The 18,507-nt window shown below is 36.1% G+C and overlaps 1 protein-coding gene, 1 long non-coding RNA gene and 1 pseudogene across 4 annotated transcripts; 1 reads left to right on the plus strand and 2 right to left on the minus strand.

The window, feature by feature from the left end:
* Window positions 1-1,516: 1,516 nt before the first annotated feature.
* On the plus strand, window positions 1,517-10,429 carry LOC122313941. Its single transcript, XR_006243545.1, has 2 exons — window positions 1,517-4,589; window positions 9,629-10,429. It is a non-coding gene; the product is annotated as an uncharacterized LOC122313941 (long non-coding RNA).
* On the minus strand, window positions 5,735-6,985 carry LOC122313940 (annotated as a pseudogene).
* Window positions 10,430-10,587: 158 nt separating the features above from the next.
* Window positions 10,588-17,049, minus strand: LOC122313939. 3 transcript variants are annotated; one of them, XM_043129279.1, is made up of 6 exons: window positions 15,448-17,041; window positions 14,961-15,327; window positions 13,006-13,064; window positions 12,493-12,621; window positions 11,998-12,133; window positions 10,588-11,555 (listed from the first exon to the last, which is right to left on the minus strand). In XM_043129279.1, the coding sequence occupies exons 1-6, from the start codon at window positions 15,663-15,665 to the stop codon at window positions 11,217-11,219; spliced, it is 1,248 nt and encodes a 415-aa protein (XP_042985213.1). In that variant the 5' UTR covers window positions 15,666-17,041; the 3' UTR covers window positions 10,588-11,216. The 3 variants fall into 3 exon arrangements, with proteins under 3 accessions (XP_042985213.1, XP_042985212.1, XP_042985214.1); XM_043129278.1 differs by having other exon boundaries at window positions 14,961-17,036; XM_043129280.1 differs by lacking the exon at window positions 12,493-12,621 and having other exon boundaries at window positions 14,961-17,049.
* Window positions 17,050-18,507: the final 1,458 nt, after the last annotated feature.

The following is an 18,507-nucleotide window of genomic DNA, read 5'->3' on the forward strand; positions in this document are numbered from 1 at the left end:
AAATTGCATCCCAAGTGTTTATTTTATTGTTTCTTAGAAGTTTAATTCATTTGCTACACACTTTCTCTAAGCCTCTTAGTTTTGGTTATTTTAGAATCATAGATTTATTTTTTTATTTTCAGTTTAATTCAAGCTTGAACTTCCAAAACAACCACTAGTCATACTCTTAATTCAGTCCACATTTTAGTCCAAGACTTTCTTTTTTTCGAAATTTCATGTCACCATAAATGTCAATATTTTATCTTGTGATTATAAAATGTTTGCTTAATTCTTATTATCCCTGTGAATTCGATCTTGAGATTTACTCTTGTATTACTTTAACAGCTTCTACACTTGGAAGACAAAATTATAAGCTGATCAGGAAATGACGCAAGAAGATGAAAGAAACGATATGGGAAAAAAAAAACAATGATGAGGGGATTCTTTGGTGGGGGGGGCAAAAGGGTGACAACACTGTTAACTATCGTTTTTGAATAAAATAGTAATAATAAATAAAAGCACGGGAACAGTTACAGATGACGTGGTCCACGTCTTTAACATAATGAGAATTTGAATCTTCCAAAACCCACACCTTAGTTAGCATAGACCCTCAGTGGGGTAAAAGTCGTAACAATCCCAAGGTTCATCCATTTGCCCCAAACAAGAAGGGTAGAGGGAACCTGAATTAATAAATTTCCCAGGTGCAGGCATGGATGAAAGTAGTGGGGTAACTGGAATAGATATTTAGGAGCCCGGAGGGATAAGCCCACGTGTTAGATGGCCCAAGTCTAAGGCTTCAAGAACCAGGTTTAGTCTGAAGCTCAGGGATTAAACCTACGAACACATGTTGGATAATATAGTGAACAAATAACGCCTCCGCTTGGTCAGGAAGGTTATCCTATCAATTTATTCAAGGGTTATCCAAGATAGACTCTGAGGTCAGTTGTTATCATCACCTTCATACTTCTATAAATAATACCTAAAAGTAACATATTTGGCATTCATTCATATAGTTGTATTGAGACCACTTCTTTCTAACTTAAGTATCGGAGCTTCACTGGGCACCCGGCAGCTTTCTCATCTATTACAGGTTATTTGTGCAGTTGGTGGTGTAAAACATGTCCTTAACACATAAAATTCTCGTTTCATGTCATTTCATCTCGTTACTATCCTAGTTGAGTGCTTGATTGGGCACAGATCAATTTTTTGTTGTCATCTTGAATCGAACTTAGATATAAAAATTCCTTATTCAAGTTCAAACTTGCAAATACGCTTAATTTAAACTTAGTCGAGTTAAAGCCATTTTTATGTAATTGAACCAAGATAGCTTGTTGAGCTCAGCTCAATTTCAATCAGTATATATTTATCATGAATAATGTTAGTATATCCCATCATTTTAACCGTACATGCATTTAATTTATTTATTTTTTATTGAATATCGAAGTGACTATTAGTATATTTGTATTTTTTTAATTTTTAAAAAAATTTTAAATATATTTAAAAAATATTTGAAAAAAAAAAGGTGGGTCCAGGGAACATCAAGTGGGCAATTGAGGAGCAGAAGTAGCACTACCCTTTTACCCTTGATTGCTTCATTCTTAGCCTTTGATTGCTTCATTAACGTCTGCCCTAACAAAGCTTTCGATTGATTCTTGGATTGCATTGTTGCAACCAAATTGACCAATGGATGAGAAGGCAGAGAGCATCGCACTAATGAAGATAAGGTCACCCTGTGATGTTGAGGCATTAAAGAAATGTTTGGAGGAGAACGACGGGGACTACGTGAAATGCCAATCTCAAATTGAGGCATTCAAGTCCTCATGTTCACTAAAGAAGCCGAACACATCTCAAGAATCTGCACCACAGCTCAGAACTGGTGTGGTCTCTGGCCTCTGACAATCGAAGTTCTTTGATTTGAATTAAAATTTCTATCTCGGTCTTTATTTTTGTAATTTATTTTTTCAAGTTTCTTTGCTGAATATTCGGAATTGTAGTTTCTTTTTTTTTTTGAATATTTTATTTATGAACTTAGAATAAGCTTGGGATAAATTTTCAAGGCCTAATTGTACTGCTGTAATCGAAGTTTGAGTCGAACGTTTAGAACTGGTTGCTTTTCAATGTTGGTTATCTGGGAATAAGATGTTAATCTTAGCCGAATTCTGTCTACAATTGCACTCGGTAAAACTGGGTTGATTACTTTTTTTACGAAGGGCGCACCTTTTGTATGTTGGAGTCTCTGTTGGAAAGATGATGTGATGGAGCTGAGAATGTTGGAGTCTCTGCATCATGGATCTAGATTGCAATTATACTCTATGGATATGCTTGCTTAAATCATGTTCTCACTTTGCTTCTTTTCTTTTTTGCTCAATTATTCGCTATTGAGTGTTGAGGTATGAAGAGTCCTGCCAGTTGGTCGCTGTTCTAGCTAGGAGGCATGCATGGGGAGTTGTTTTGCCATAATTTTGCCGATTTTGTTTCTCAAAATTATTTAGATTTCAGGTTTACTGGGTTGATAATTGATAGAAAATGAGAAAGTTGATTATGATTTTAGGCAAACATTTTATGTTTTCATTATCTGCTTCTTAGAATGTATTTAGGTGTTTTCTTTTGTATACTTCCTATGTACATGGGTATCACCTATTTCATTCGTTTCAATAAAATTGTCTTTCTTATTTATAAAAAAAAGGGCAAACATATTTTTAAACCATTGATGAAAAATAGGACACTGAAGGTATTACTGAAATGAGTCAGATAAGATGGATTGAAATTACATGCATTGAAAAATATTTTTTCAGAAAGTAGAAGAATAGTCCGAGGAAAGTAAGGCTCAATATTTCTTTGGTAGGTAAAATAATAGTCTGGAAAATTACCTGACTCAAGTTAAGCTGCTATTGAGACAGATTATGCTTATAACCGGCCACTCTGGCTTTACAGTTGATTCATACTCTCAGCATACAAGAGTAAAGCTTATATCATAGCAAGTTTGTAGTTAGCATTTGAGCTGAATGTTCAGGTGCTTTTTTCCTACAATCAGGCTTGTTAAAAGTTAAGCATGATTTTTTTCATGTACAAACTTAAGTCATCTAAAAGTCTAGATTGTAAGCTGACTTTGGCTACCTCAGACAAAGGTGTTGTTTTCTTTTCCTGATCAATGGAGTGATTCTATCCTTTGCCAAATTTACCATTATACATCTTTGAGTAATGTACCATATCATCTATCTAGGCAGCAAATAATGTATCTAATCCTCTAAGCACACTTCCTTGGCTGTACATGGTATTGTTTTTACTGCTGAATTGTCTTCGTCTAAGACTGCTATTGTTTTTACTGTATTTGAGTTGCACATGGCATCATCTTCATCTAATCATTTTATGTTAGTGTTGTTAATTTTACTCTAGTTCATAGAGGCCTGAATGGGGTGGCTGTTGTACATCCAGTGTTTATGACCCTCTGTGAAATTAGGACCTAAAAACCGATGGCAGGAAGTTATTGCAGCGTCCACTCTATTAGGGTTTATCCTGCTCTTTTATAGATTGCAGTTATCAATTGTTTCGAAAGTTGTCTTGAATCACCTGTATTTCTATCCAACATCTTAGTTGCATGAAGTTCTCTACTCTCTTTCTCTATGCTTGAATTATCAAGATCTTTTTGGTAAATTGCACGCTGTGTTCCCTCAAGCAAAAGGAAAAAGAAACGAAAACATCTCTCTTAACTTCCATCTTTTTCATTCTTATACTTGATACTTGCTAGAAAGGAATGAAAACTTTTCCCGTCTACTCTGTTTAATCAATGACTTCGCTTGTAATTTCAACCATAAAATTCTAAGGTTTGTGGAAGAAAAATATTTAATGGAATTGTGATTGCCAATTTATTTATATGTATTTATATGTTAAATTGAAGCAGGTTTAAGAACATACTCCCCTAATCACCAAAAAATGTACACTAGAATAAAAAAAATGGTCTCCATCTAGGGCCTAAAAACAAGGGCGACTGCTTGGAATGCCAAATTCCATTAGAAGTTTTGAAGTTCTTAAACTCTCTCAAGAAACATAGCCTGCTTAGTCTTGGTACTGATCTTCCCTTAATTTCTATTTTAAGAGTTACATTATTGCAAACTTGGTTTTATGTTATTAAGTGTAGTCTTCTTGTGAGTGTCTGAATGCTTGAAATTAAAGAAGGATTTTAGTTCACGAAAAAACATGTAACTTGCTTTTCGAAATATTCTAAAGAATTGAACGTCTATCCACCATTGCACCCTCTCCGAAGACTCTCTCAAGAAAATAACTCTCTGGTGTGCTCTTGCCATTTGATCTCAAGAAAACTACTAGAACCCTTTTCATTTTTCTCCCCGCTTTTTCTCTCCTTTCCTCTTGTTCTGCTGGTGTTATGGACCTCGAGGAAGGGGAAGAGGAGATAGGGACCTGAAGCTTCAAAGGGGCAGATTGAAGTGTTCTGTTGAAAATGGAGAAGTGCAGGTTAAGGTTGTTTCGAAGGGACTCTAAACACAGCGTTGGATAGAATTACCCAAGCTCTTAACGCACCGTTTCGATTACTCATGAAAAGCACCGTTTGAATAAAAGCCTGGAAGGAGACACGTCATTTGGGCCTCCAGGTACTTGTCGTTTAGTCTTTTAATTTCCTGTCGTGGAGTCTATGTTGTTTTTTATTTCCGTATAGTTTGTTATTTGCTTTACATGTGTTGTTTAGTTATTAGCCCGTGTGGATATGAAGAAGAGATGGCAATTTTTTTTTTTTCCTCATCTTATCTCATCTTAAAAATAAGAAAAGATGGCATTGAGTAAAGGTTTCTGAACATTGTTGATTACTGAAACTTTTGGAGGTTAAGGGATTCCCTCGAAGAGCCCTAATATCAATACATAATATTCACTATGTCATTCTAACAAACAGCTTCCATACATCTATTTCTCTCAACTATATCCGTAACCATTCATCTAAACCATACCTTGATAGCTTCTATTACAATTCAGAAGTGAGGTCTATTACAGCTGGATGCTGGAAGCCCAATCTACATTGCCACAGGCGCACGTGAATCTGAGAGATTACCCCCACACAGCAGCATTGCGACTCCCTTACGTCCATTATCCAAGCAGGAGGCCTCGCTCGTACCCTTAATTGACATGGGACTAGTTTTCTCTTCTCTTTTAGTGGTAGCTAGCCTTTGTTCATACTCCCTTGTCCATGGCACAGGAGACATTTAGCGATCACTTCAATGCATTCAGAAGCAGCGTACGTCTTTCTATTGTGGGATACCGCAACATGTACAGGTTACTAAAAGCAGTCCATTTAGTAACAGGTTGTGTAACGACCTTTTTCCTTGATCATTCGGCCAAGAATCTAGTTGGATACATATCCTGATTTGTTTTTCTTTACTTCTATGTAATTGCGATGTGTTTGTTTGGATCTCTGTCCTCTTATAATCTTATTTTGTAAAAGATTTATCAGTATTTCTCGCTCTACCAAAAAAATTATAATTTAAGATGTACATTGCAACTTTTGTAATTTGAAATCAAAATTTTCAAATTACAAAATATAACCACCCCTTGTCATAATTTATCTTCATATTTCTTTAGCTTGATGTTAAAAAATGTAACATACCCCAGATATTTGATAAAAATATATTGAGGATCGCTTACTTTGAGGGAAGCACCTCTAGCAAGAAGAAGAAGAATAGAGAAGAAACTAGAAAATTCTAATGCATTTCGATAGATTGTCCCCGGGCAGGAAATGCTCCTTACATAGTGATGTCCACACTAGGCCTAATTAGACACTAGGAAAATTAAATGCAAAAGGTTGAAATGTTAACGGCTGCGATCCAATATCTATTACAACCCAAAGTATAAAATAACTAATAACATAATAGGAAATAAATGTTGGCGCATGGCCCATGGCTTTCTTGGCCAAAGCTCAGCTTCTTCCTTGGGCTGTGACAAACCCTTGCTCTTCAAAACACCTTTTCCACAATATGGTATGCTTCCAAAGTAGACCTCAAGGAGCTGTTGAACCTTTGGAATCCTAGGGCTTCCACGACCAGGGTCAAAGATGAGGATGTTCTTTTCACTAATTTTGTCATACTTCTATCTCTTAGTTCCTGCTTTCAGTCCCTACCAAGAAAGACTTCCTCTCAAGAAGTACATAAGGACATATTCAAGAGATTCTAAATCATTCCTCTGGCTTTGTTCTATACCATGAGTGAGTGTTCACACTGGCATATCCAACAGTCCCAGTCAAATTATTGTTTTATTTGTAAGGAATGTATTGATGGGTTGAACTGTCTCTATATTTCTTTGCCAGACCAAAATCAATGATGTACACCTGAATTGTCACCTGCCCAAGCCTATTAGAAAGTTGTCAGACTTGGTAATTCGATGCATAAATGATTTAGGATGAACAAATTCAACTGATTATTCATTTGATCTGTAAGCAGAAGAACCATCTTCAAAGAAAGCTTCACGCTGCAGAATTTAGAAAAGATCTTCAACATTGGGTCCCAACTCATCCATCACCAAAACATTATTGTCTCCCTCCACTCCAAACCATCTCACATTCGGAATTCCAGTTCCTCCCAATAAGATTCTGTATAACTTTGATTCATATAACTGCTGAGGTTGCTTTGTTTTGACATTTTCAAGCTTAATCTTAACGGCTCTGTTAGTCTGGGTTTTAGTACCTGTAATGCACAAAAGAATTCCGCCCAAGGACATCCCACCTTTGCTTTGAGTGTCCCTTAAAAAGTGATACATGTAATATGGAGATAGTGCCCAATAGACATGAGGGTTCCAACGAAATATGTTCTATATCGCCAATAATGCACAAAAGCCATGCCAAAACTAGAGTAAACAAGAACCCAATTGTGGGGGTGCCATAATGTTGAAGGGCAAACGAGCCTATCAGTATGATGCATTCAACTAGTACTTCAACATTTGCATCAGAACCAACAAGTTTAAATAGCCGCTTCCCATCAAAATTAAGAATGACTAGCGCAACAAGTTGATAAATATTTTGACCAATAATATATCTCCACATGGCCTTAGTGATAAAGCTAACCTTCTTTTTCTTTTTCCTTTTTTGTATTGCATTCTTGTACACATTAGACGCATCCTCACCATATTGCACTCTACCATTCGCCCATAAAAGAGATGCATAGGTTGCCCAACTCAGAAAAAGTCCATCGTTGATCATTTCCTTGTAAATGATTTTTGTCGGCCAGGGCCTTTTAGCTCTTCCATAGCTTCCAACAAAATATTATATATAACCAAGTTAGGCTTCACACCAAGAGCCTCCATTTCTTCAAAAACATTCAAGCACCCATCAAAATTTCCTAATGCCCCATACGCTTGAATCAATGTCGAATATGGGACACTATCAGATTTTAACCCTTTCAAGCGTTTTATCAAACAACTTCTCTGCTCTCATCAATTCCCTATAATTTCTAAGCTTTTCATTGAGAATCATCTCCCTATTTGGGTTCACAATCACAACATATTTTAAAATTCTATCTCCTGAAGTCCCCAAAACTTTAGCATATATGTTTAAAAGTAAGACATAATACCCATAATTAATTGGGTCCAATTCAAACACTCTTTAGCAAAAACCTCACCCAGCTCAATGTTTTTGTGAATTCTACAAGCCTCCAATACTTGTATATGTTGTCAAAAATTGTGGAGCAAAGGAATCAAACTATCTATTCCCAAGTGAGGCCTTCCATCCACCAAGATATTTCATGGAGCTCCAAAGTGAACCAAAGTTTTCATAACTGCCAGAACATTGTCACTGTTTCTTCCCATTCTAATTACCAATTTCACATTACTTCAGGTACCTGCACCAGCCTCCCAGATTAAAAAAAGAAAAAAAAAGAGCTGCTTTCGATTTACATAACATGACAAACAATTAAAGCACCAATGTCACACCCTCTTTGTTCTAATCACACTCAATAACAAAGGGGTATGAAAAATTTGGCAGTTTAAGTACTAGAGGTCTCGTAACGGCCTCTTTTAGCTTACTAAAGGCTTGTTCTACTTTGGGACTTCATTGAAACACATTTTTCCTGAGAAGATTGATTAGGGGAGCAGCTAGCAGTCCATAATTTTTTATAAATTTTCTATAATAACCTATTAAACCTAAGAATCCTTTCAAAGCCTTAGGATTCTTGGGTGTTGGCCATTCTAGCATAGACTTTATCTTGACTGGGTCTGCCTTCACCCCTTGGGCTGAAATGATGTGCCCAACGTAATCCACCTCACTCGCCCTAAGTCTACATTTTGTTAGTTTCACATATATTTTATGGTACTGCAATAACTCTAGCACTTGTTTAAGGTGGTCTAGGTGATCATCCCAGCTTCTAGGTGTCCTAAACAGCTCATTCATTAGCCCTTAGAAGTTGGAATGGGCATTAGTTAGCCCAGAAGGCATACTAGGAATTCATAGTGCCCCTCTTGAGTTTGAAAAGTAGTTTTTGCTATGTCCTTAGGAACCACCCTAGTCTTATGGTATCTAGATCTTAGATCCAATTTAGAAAACACCATTGCCCCATATAGCTCATCAAGCAACTCGTCTATTACAAGAATAGGAAACTTGTCCTTCACTCTCGCATGATTCAATGCCCTACAGTCAACACATAATCTCCAACTCACGTCTGCCTTGCGCACTAATAACATTGGGGATGAGAAAGGGTTGGAACTAGTCGTAATCATTCCAATTTTTAGAAAATCTGCCACGATTTTCTCAATCTCTAATTTTTTGTAGTGGTATCGGTATGGAAATGGGCTAGGTTCCTTCTTTTAACACAATTTTTTTTATGATCGTGGGTTCTTGGTGGGGGTAACCCTTGGGGTTCCTAAAAAACACCCTTGAAGGTATTTAACAACTCCACAATTTTAGGATTATCAATTACACACTGCTTACCCACTTCTCCAGAGTTTACCTGTAATAACAGCCCTTACCCTTTGCTATAGATGTCAAAATAGCCTTGTTACTTCCCTCAAAAGTCACCTGCTTAAGTTTAAGCCCCTTTAATTCAACCTCATGTTTCACCTTCTCAAATTTCATAAATAGTTTAGAGAAATCCAGATGATGGGATCTAGAGTTTCCAGCCAATTTACCCTTAATATTACATCACATCCCACCAACTGGAGAATGTAAAGTGAAGGAAAAAAACCGTTTACCTTATATTTTGAGGTTGACAGCATCACAATAGCCTTCACTTTGTATCATAGCACCATTGGCCACTCTCACAGTTAATTTAGCATACCCATCCACCATTAATCTGGTCCTTTGTGCCACCGAGGGGTCTAGTAACTGAGTGTGCTCCTGTAATCTACCAAAATGACTACCTATTGACCCCCAATATGCCCAAACGACCTCATCATATTAGGACTTGCGGTCCCAACTATGGCATTTAAAGAAATCTCAGGTTCACCTTCCTCATTTCCACTCCAACTCCTTCTTCACTTTGCTAGATTTCCTCATTTGCTTCTACTCTTTTTTCTTCATTCGACTCTTCCCCTGCTTGTAATTAGTAGATTTTGGAATTTTTGCATATGTGAGCGAGTTTCCACTTCTCATCACAGTGGTGGCATAACCATTTTTTTTTTCTTTTCTCATCTATTTGGGTTCATGTTACCTTCCTTGCAGGTACAAAGGGTTTATGCCATTTATTTTCCCCACGCTAGAAGAGCCTTCATGAGGGGAGCTGGCAGAAGCAGGCAACATGACCTTATCTCCTCCTGATTTAAAGTTTTTGTTGGTAGTAGTTAGGTATTCTTCTTGTATTTTGGCCAATCCAAAGGTTACATTTAAACTTATTGGGTTTAACATTCGCAGGAGCAAGCGTATTTCATCCTTTAACCCGCTGAGAAAACAGCTGAGTGTGTGCACATCTGAGAGTCACTTGAGTCTGTTGGACAAAGCTTCAAACTATGCCACTGTGGAGGTTTGCTTCATCCTGGTCAAAGCTTCCATGGGATCATTATAAGCCGTGGGTCCAAACCTAATTTGGAGAGCTCATGTGAAAGTCTCCCAGTTGGTGAAATGGTCACTGTCCCAGGCATCTTGATACTAGATAAGTGATTCCCCTTGCATATGTTGTTTGGTTGCTATTGGTTTAATATGGATATTTGGTTTGGTTCGGATATCAGAGGAGGCATATGGTAGTGATGAGAGATTCTAGGGTTAGGAATTAGAGGTTGGGCATGAAGAGGGAAGATATTGTTAGCATAAGAGACAATACTAACTAGGATTCTAAGAGAAGCATGTTGTGCTTGTGGTTGGAGATCTAACAAGCTGGGAGTGTTCTTTAGTCATTGCTTCTTTTCATCTTCTTCTTCAAGCATTGCACCAACCTCTTGCCTCATATAGCTTAAACTTTCATTGCAGTTGTTCTTGAATTCTCTTATTTTTTGCAGAATGCATTTGTTGTGATTGTTCAACCAGTTCCTTAATTTTGTATAATGATGCAGAAATTTCTTCTATTAATTGGTAGCACAGAGATTGGTGTTGATACCATTTATAACACACTCCCATATATTTGATAAAAATACATTAAGGATCGCTCACTTCAAGGAGAGCACATTCAACAAGAAGAAGAAGAAGAATGGAGAAGAAACCAGAAAATTCCAATGCCTTTCGATAAGATTGCCGCTGAGCAAGGAATGCTCCTTCCATAGTGATGTCCCATACTGGCCTAATTCGACAAAGGAAAATTTAAATGTAAAGGGTTCAAATATTACAGGCCAAGGCCCAATATCTGTTACAACCCAAAGTAAAAAAATAACTAAGAACATAATAGGAAATAAATGATGGCCGTGGCCCACTGCCTTCTTGCCCAAAGCTCGAGTTCTTCCTTGGGCTGTGACAGAAAAGCAGAGAGGTCACATTTGTGTTTATGTACCTTCGCTGCGTTTGGTAGGATGTTGATACTCTGAAATTGTCGCAATGCAGAATTGAATTCTTTTGCCTTTCAAAAGAATAACCTTCCAATGTTTGATAATTTCCAAAAGCTAAATGAAAGGGGGCGGGCACATGTCTAAAAAGTAAATGGCTAGCACCAGCCCACGTTTTTCCAATCAAAACAATTCGCGTCTTCGTATTTCTTTTGCCCTTGTTTTTTTTTTTTTTTTTTTGGTAAGTAGCTCAATGGGGGAAAAAAATGTTACAATCGATCAATGAATAGGGTCAACCGCAAACTTTGCCTTCTTTCTCATATATTACTTAAATCCCAACATCAATCATCCATATGAGATTTCTTGATAACAATGTGACCTGACTCTTCCTTGTCCAAGAGACGCTCAGTGATTTCATTCCAGCTTTCCTTTTTCCTGCTTTTCTCAGACGAACCTAGAGAAGATTCACCAATTGATCTGTCTGACTCTGAGTGCTCTCCTTCCTCAGGCACATCAAAAGTTCCATACTGTTTAGGAGAAAAAGCATGTGGCACATCCAGTGTTACAGCCCTTTGTAGTGCTGCTTTATACTCTTCAGTGTGTTCTCTAACTAAAGTCTTCTGCCGCTCCATTCTTTGCTTTTCTGGAATTTCAGTGATCCGATCTTTCTCAAGCATTAACTGAGGTCAGTGAGAGAAAATTGGCAAGGTTGATATATTGAAAGCAGAAAAACATCCGCTACAATCTTCATCCGAGCAAGTATAGATCAAATTACAGTAAATGACTGGCCTCAAAAGTTTTGTTCATGCTTGTGCCACCCCAGCGAATTAAGAATTCAGCTTATTATTAATGACAAACTCAAGTTTAATCGCCCGTTTGGATAAACATCCTGAGAGGCAAACAGCCCCTCTAAACGTTTTCTTTTTCTGCAAACAGAATCTCCCTAACTCACAGCTTACAAGATAAAAGAACTCTAAACGTTTTCTTTCTCTGCAAACAGATTCTCCCCAACTCACAGCTAGATAAAAAGTACACAAAAGGAGTCGTACTTCCAATACCTGGCCCAACCATTTACGATTATTATCAACTATTACCAATAAAAAACAAAATCTGAAAACTTACATCCAGTGCTCTTTGAGCTTCTCTCTCTATCCAAATGATGGCATGGTCAGAAGTGGCATTACAAGACAGAACTATGTGCTCAAACCTCCCGTCTACTGGTACCGCAGTCCTCACAACTGGAGGAAACCTTCCCATCCTGCAAACATAATACTTAGACTGCATCAACACCAAATGACCAAAGTTTTCATTCTTTCTCCCACCTCAAAATTCACTAATATATTTACTTGAACTATAAAGTTCAAACATCAGTCACTGATAAAATGTTTCAACCTTCTCTCATGCTTCAAAAAGTTTTTAGGACATGGCAATGGGTGCGTAGTTTTCACCATAGAGTGGTAACCACATTAGTGCCATATTACATCTCTAAGAAAAGGGAGACGCACATATGCCCAAAGTCAAAACCCAGAACCTATATTATATGGAATTCCGATATAAAGTATTTCACTTGATTTTGCAAACATTTGACAGAACCATGCTTGTTATGTCAAAGAACACCTGAAAGGCTTTCTCTCAACTATGTGGTAGAGGCGACCAGGTGCATAGAGCCTCCTTGGATCTTTGAGCATTTTTTCCTCAGGTATACAGGTATCTCTCATGCATCTTAGGCACAACAGGCATGGCAAGCTGTTCGTAAAAGAAAGAAAAGTTTCATTAATAAATCAAATCAACACGCAGGATGTAAAAACTTACAAGAATATACCATTATTGGTGTCTTCAAACTGTATTCTGAGATATCAATGCAGTAAAAATTAACTACTAAATAAGCTTTGGTACAAACAAGTCATGGAACATTTAATATATATGATTAACAGTTCACAGTAATCTTGTCCTTTGGTAAATAAAATACTTAAGGTTATATGAGTGACCCATCCTTAAAGACAAAAACCAAGGCATCTGGCTTGCACAATGAAATATTTTTTTGCCTTGCAGAGAATGTAGGCACAAACTTCATGAGGCTATTAGCTGTAAAAAGCAACAATTGACAAAGGTAATAAAGCAACACTCTACCAGAAAAGTGACTTGAAAATGTCTTCCAAGGGTGTGGCTGTCCGTGGTAAGAAGTCATCCTGGTAAAAGAATGTAGGTCAACAGAATTAAATTTGAAGTATATCTGCAGACACATCCAAGTAGAAGACTTTCACTACACTCATCTCAACAAAAGAAACTGTTTGATACGGACTTACTGTGCTCAATAATTTGGTTACTTCAAAACCAAATATTTTATAAACAAAATACTGAGACGCTTAATATTACTGTGAAAGGAACCATATCATTCAAACATGCAGTCCTGTGTAATAAGGGCATCCAATATTACCTCAATATTCATTTATGATGTAAATATAAGAAAATGCTATGTACTATAACCCTATCCTACTTGGAAAAAGATATAGTTACTACTCCACTACAATCCATCTACTACTCTTTTTGTATTTGATTTTTTTTTAATTTTTTATTTTACTTAATGATTAAGGAAGTGAGTATTAGTAAAGTTATATTTTTTTTTAATTTTTTCTTTGTGATGAAGAATGTTAAAAAATACTTAAAAGAAAATGAAATAAAAATCAAAAAACTTGTAATGCACTTGAGTAGTGGATGGGTAGTAATAGGGTAGTAAGCCTATCACTACCCATCCTACTTTTATCTCACTGTGCTGATGTGGCAGTACTCATAACCCTTGGATCAGCTTTTGTTGTTTAAAGAAAAAAATTTGAGGGTTAAAGGGCGTTGCCACATCAGCACAGTGGAATGGTATAGTAAACAGTATAACTCAATAACATATACACATGTCCGGTGAGTTTTACACACTAACTCAAGACATAGTTTAGCTGTTTTATGTCATAGCATGTGTCAACCTATGTGATGAACAGTATCTATTTCCTCAAACACAGATCCTTAATAATCTCCACAAATGAATTGCGGGCTTCATTCTCATATGAGATGTCTGTTTATGAGTGAGTATGACTCCCCTAAAAAGAAATGTCACCTGTATCATGGTGCATAAAAATTCAATCTGTAGGATCCCCACACTAGAAAGGGACAACCAAAATGCTCCAGTCCCTTGCATTAGTAGTGGGGCATGCTCAGAATACACCCCTTACCTGGCAGTTGGCTGATCTGTTATGGATGAAAGAGACCGTTAGTCAGGGTCATCTATGATTGGTTACACCTTAACTGTGCGAATTTTCCCATCAATCTAGTAATGCTCAGCATGCATGTCATTGGACCATAACAACTTCTGTTAAATTGAACATTATATGCTTGAATTGTAATGTGTTCATAAAATACATATTCTATTGTTGTATTTGTGAATTATACTCCCATAAAATGTCCTTTTGATGGAAACCCACAATAATAAGAACCAAACTTTCTGATGAGCAAATATTAGACAGCAGACTTATGGAGTTCTTTCATTGTGGTTATTAACCTAAATTCATGTGTATTGATAAGTTAAATACTTTTTTTTTTTTTGATAAATATTGATAAGTTAAATACTTTGAGTCTATTTTCATTCAAAGTGATATTTATGATCAAAGCAAGCCAATCTTTTACAAAAGTTAATAATTGTTCCTCTAATAAAAGTTCAAGAACATGGACAAATAAGAAAACTCACGCTAGAGCAGTGTTTTGGCACTGGGGCTTCTTAATGGGAACAATATTATTGAAACATAGAAATGTGGAAAAAGTTCAGAACAATTCTGTGATAAACAAGTACTTCAAGAAATCCTTCTTTTTTTACTTTTTCAAATAGACTACTAGTCCACTATCACCACCTTCACCAACAAACCCATGCAATCCACCAGGAAGATTGAAATGGTGGAACTCTTTAAAATTTTACATAGCATGGAACTCAGAGCATGAGAGTGAACAAACAAATCTAATGCCATTGAGGCTTCAGAAGATGCAAATTATTTGAAAAAGTCCTCGTTTTTAAACAAATACAGCAAACAAGAATACAAACTTGCCTGTAGCACAACAGAATTGATGACATCTGCATATCTGACTGCTACATTCAGTGACATACATCTGGCAGGCGCAATAGCATAGCACCTAATCCTCTTCCTTTCAATGTGTCCCAATTTATCCTGATTCTGAACCACCACCATCGTCAGCAATGCTGCAACACCTGCTCCAAGGGAATGCCCTGTCAAAGTTAAAGTATAATTTGGATACTTTTCCACCAAGTCCTTCAACACCTCACACTCTGCATCCAAGACCCATTTAGCGGCATTCCATAGCCCATTGTGAACATAGCCACCATCAAACTTCCTCTTTCCTAGCTTATTATCCAAGAGAACAGCGTAGTCACTCTCCTTTGCCAAGTTTAAACCCCTAATGGCAAGAACTATATCAGAGTGATCATGATCGACATATAGTATATAGGGAGGAGCCTGTCCTTGGGTATCTTCATAAGTTTTTTTCAGTTTTACCCAATCTGGGTTAATTCCATACCCGCCAGGAGGCTCCCAAAGGGGCTGCCTTAGATCATCTTCATATACAGCAAGAAGGTAGCGACAAAGGCGAGGGACAGGTTCAAATTCTTCAGCTGAGGCAATGCCCCAAGTCTCACTATCATGTCCTGCAGTGTGGAGACATCGTTTCCAAGCCCAGCGGGCGCATGCAAGGCAATAAACACACTCAAGGAGAGGGAGGCCACATATAATTGACATTTAGGTCCACACTTTGAGCAGGCTAAGATAGATTCAAAGAATGAGTTTTGTAGGCAAGAGCAAAGTAGGGACACAATATTCTTGTGAAAGGGATCAATCGGAAATCAACTTGGCACTAAATTAGCAGATTCTTCAATGGTATGAGTGCATATATGCGTAACTAAGATTCAAGTATAGAGGGGATATCATGTGGTACTCAAATCGAGTAAACTCGAGTTGCAAAAAAATGTTCATACGCTAAATCCAATGATGGGATTATTACTGTAACAGCAAAGCTATTTGAGTATCAGAACTTGGAAAATTTTATCAACACTTATATACTGACTTTGACCAAGGACGAAAAAAAAAACCCAACACTTTAACGGTGTATAAAATTACAACCTGAACTTTGAAAACTCATATGAAACTCCTATTAAAAAAAAAAGTATCACGAGAGATCGCTATAACAACTGGAGCTTCGGTCTAAAAATATTGGATGATTTTCAGAAAAACTAGCTCCGTTTGGACCTTTGTGGCTTGGATACTTGTTTCGAGTTTCAGGTCATGGATCGAGAGAGAGAGAGGAGCTTAGGTCTAAAAATATTAGATGATTTTCGGAAAAACTAGCTCCGTTTGGACCTTTGTGGCTTGGATACTTGGATACTTGTTTCGAGTTTCAGGCCATGGATCGAGAGAGAGAGAGAGAGAGAGAGAGAGAGAGGTATGGAAATCAGAAAAGAAAGTATTTCGATCCACAACAACAGAAAATCACCAAATAGGAACAACAGAAACAATACGGACAATTGAGCAAAGAGTACGAGGAGTTAGACTCCAATAATCTCAGATGGACCAAGATCACAATTTGACAGAGAATGGCAAGTTAAGGAGACCGAGAAACTGTTACTTTGCATATTAACTGAATTGGAACTCTATGGTTAGGATTTTCATATGCACCGAAAAATCTTCAGCTATTGATGATCAAAAATTATCCAACAAGTGAATATAACAGAAAAGAAAGGAAAACAAAAGAGGCCCGAGAACCGGACTCCAGCATTGATCAAGAAAATGGAAACTCGAAAGCACCACAAGAAAAATACATACACTTCCAGGAAAACACAGGAAAGTGAAAACTAGCTGTGAGCATCATGGACTTTCATTGCTGGAATATTATTTAAACATAGGTTTTAATATCTTAGAGAGATGTGACTTACGCTGAGAGAGAGAAGGAGAGAGGAGGCTATTCTACCTGCAAGTCAAACCCCATTCGGGGTTTTATCAATTCAGAGATGGGCGTTGAAGAAAACATTTTGATTCCAACACACACCTTACGTGCGAAGGATTCATGATTGGCTTTGATTGGTAATGGTGGAAGTGTAAATTTCCTCGAGTTAAAGAGGCAATTTTGTTTTCCGATAGGTGGGAGAAGCAGGAGTGGATGGTCCAAGTTTCCAACCAACAATTCCACATTACCCACGTGCTTCTCTCTGACGGTCAAGTGCTTGTCTGGAAAACTTAAAATTTGGTATTGATTCAAGGATGTCGCTGGGACTGGGAATACGGCTATTGTTTTGCTATTCTATTATTATTTATAAATTATTTATTTTTATTTTTATTATTATTTAAAGATTATTTGAGATTTTTTTAACATCTCTTCCGCATAACGTAATGAAACAAAATAATTTGTAAATAATAATAAATTAATTTATAAATAGTAATAAAATTGTTTGAATTGAAATATTTTATTAAATTTTGTAAAATGAGAATAAATAAATAAATAAAAATATTTTAAAATTAAAATATAATAATAAAATAATAATATCTAAAAAGAATTATGTTACGAAACAGATCCAAAGGAGTTAAAATTAAAATATAATAATAAAATAATAATATCTAAAAAGAATTATGTTACGAAACAGATCCAAACGAGTTAAAACTAAAATATAATAATAAAATAATAATATCTAACAAGAATTATGTTACGAAACAGATCCAAAGGAGCTAAGATATTTTATAATTTTTTTATTTTACCTTCGTGTTTACTGACAGTCGAGAAAAATATAAATATAATGAATGGGTACTCTTAAATATCAGAATTCATGTAATCTATCAAATATTCAACATGATAAATAAATATTTACTATTGTAGATTGTGTAAATGTCATATAATCTTTTTTTTAAAAGTGAGTAAATATTAGACACACCTGAAAGAGAAAAAAATAAAAAATAAAAACTAGTTTTTTAATAGAGGACTCTACTTTTTTCAAAACAATTACGTAGTGTTTGCACACTTTATAACTGTATATAGCATTACTCATAATATTATAGAGTTTATTTCTTTCGAAATTGTAGAAAATATTTATTCCTTATTTAAATTGAGAGAACATTTCAACTCATCTCATCTCATCTACAGAAGTTCGGTCTGATTCCACAAGGTTTTGTGGACTTGATCGGACCAATATGGTCCAGGGTTTTTCCACTCTAGATCGGGCTGATCCAGTCCGGTCCGTCCAACCTTCATCTTTTTTTTTCTTTTTTTCGAAATTGATTGATAAAAAAAAATTATTTAAAATACTAAATTAAAATTAAGTGACTTATTAAACGAAAATTTCATAATAAATTGTACAATTATTAATATATACTAGTATTATATATTATAATTATACATTAAAGAATATAATAATACATTTATCTAAATATATATAGTTATAGACTTAGTACCAATACTATAACTAATAACTATACAAGTAGTATTACTAATATACTATATGTTAGTGATAAATTGATAACACTATATTAAATAATACTCTATGTAGTTATGGTGATTTAATATTGACATATTAAGTTAACTAAACTAATACTATTA

Source organism: Carya illinoinensis, chromosome 6 (assembly GCF_018687715.1).
Source record: "Carya illinoinensis cultivar Pawnee chromosome 6, C.illinoinensisPawnee_v1, whole genome shotgun sequence".
NCBI classification, from domain to species: Eukaryota; Viridiplantae; Streptophyta; class Magnoliopsida; order Fagales; family Juglandaceae; genus Carya; species Carya illinoinensis.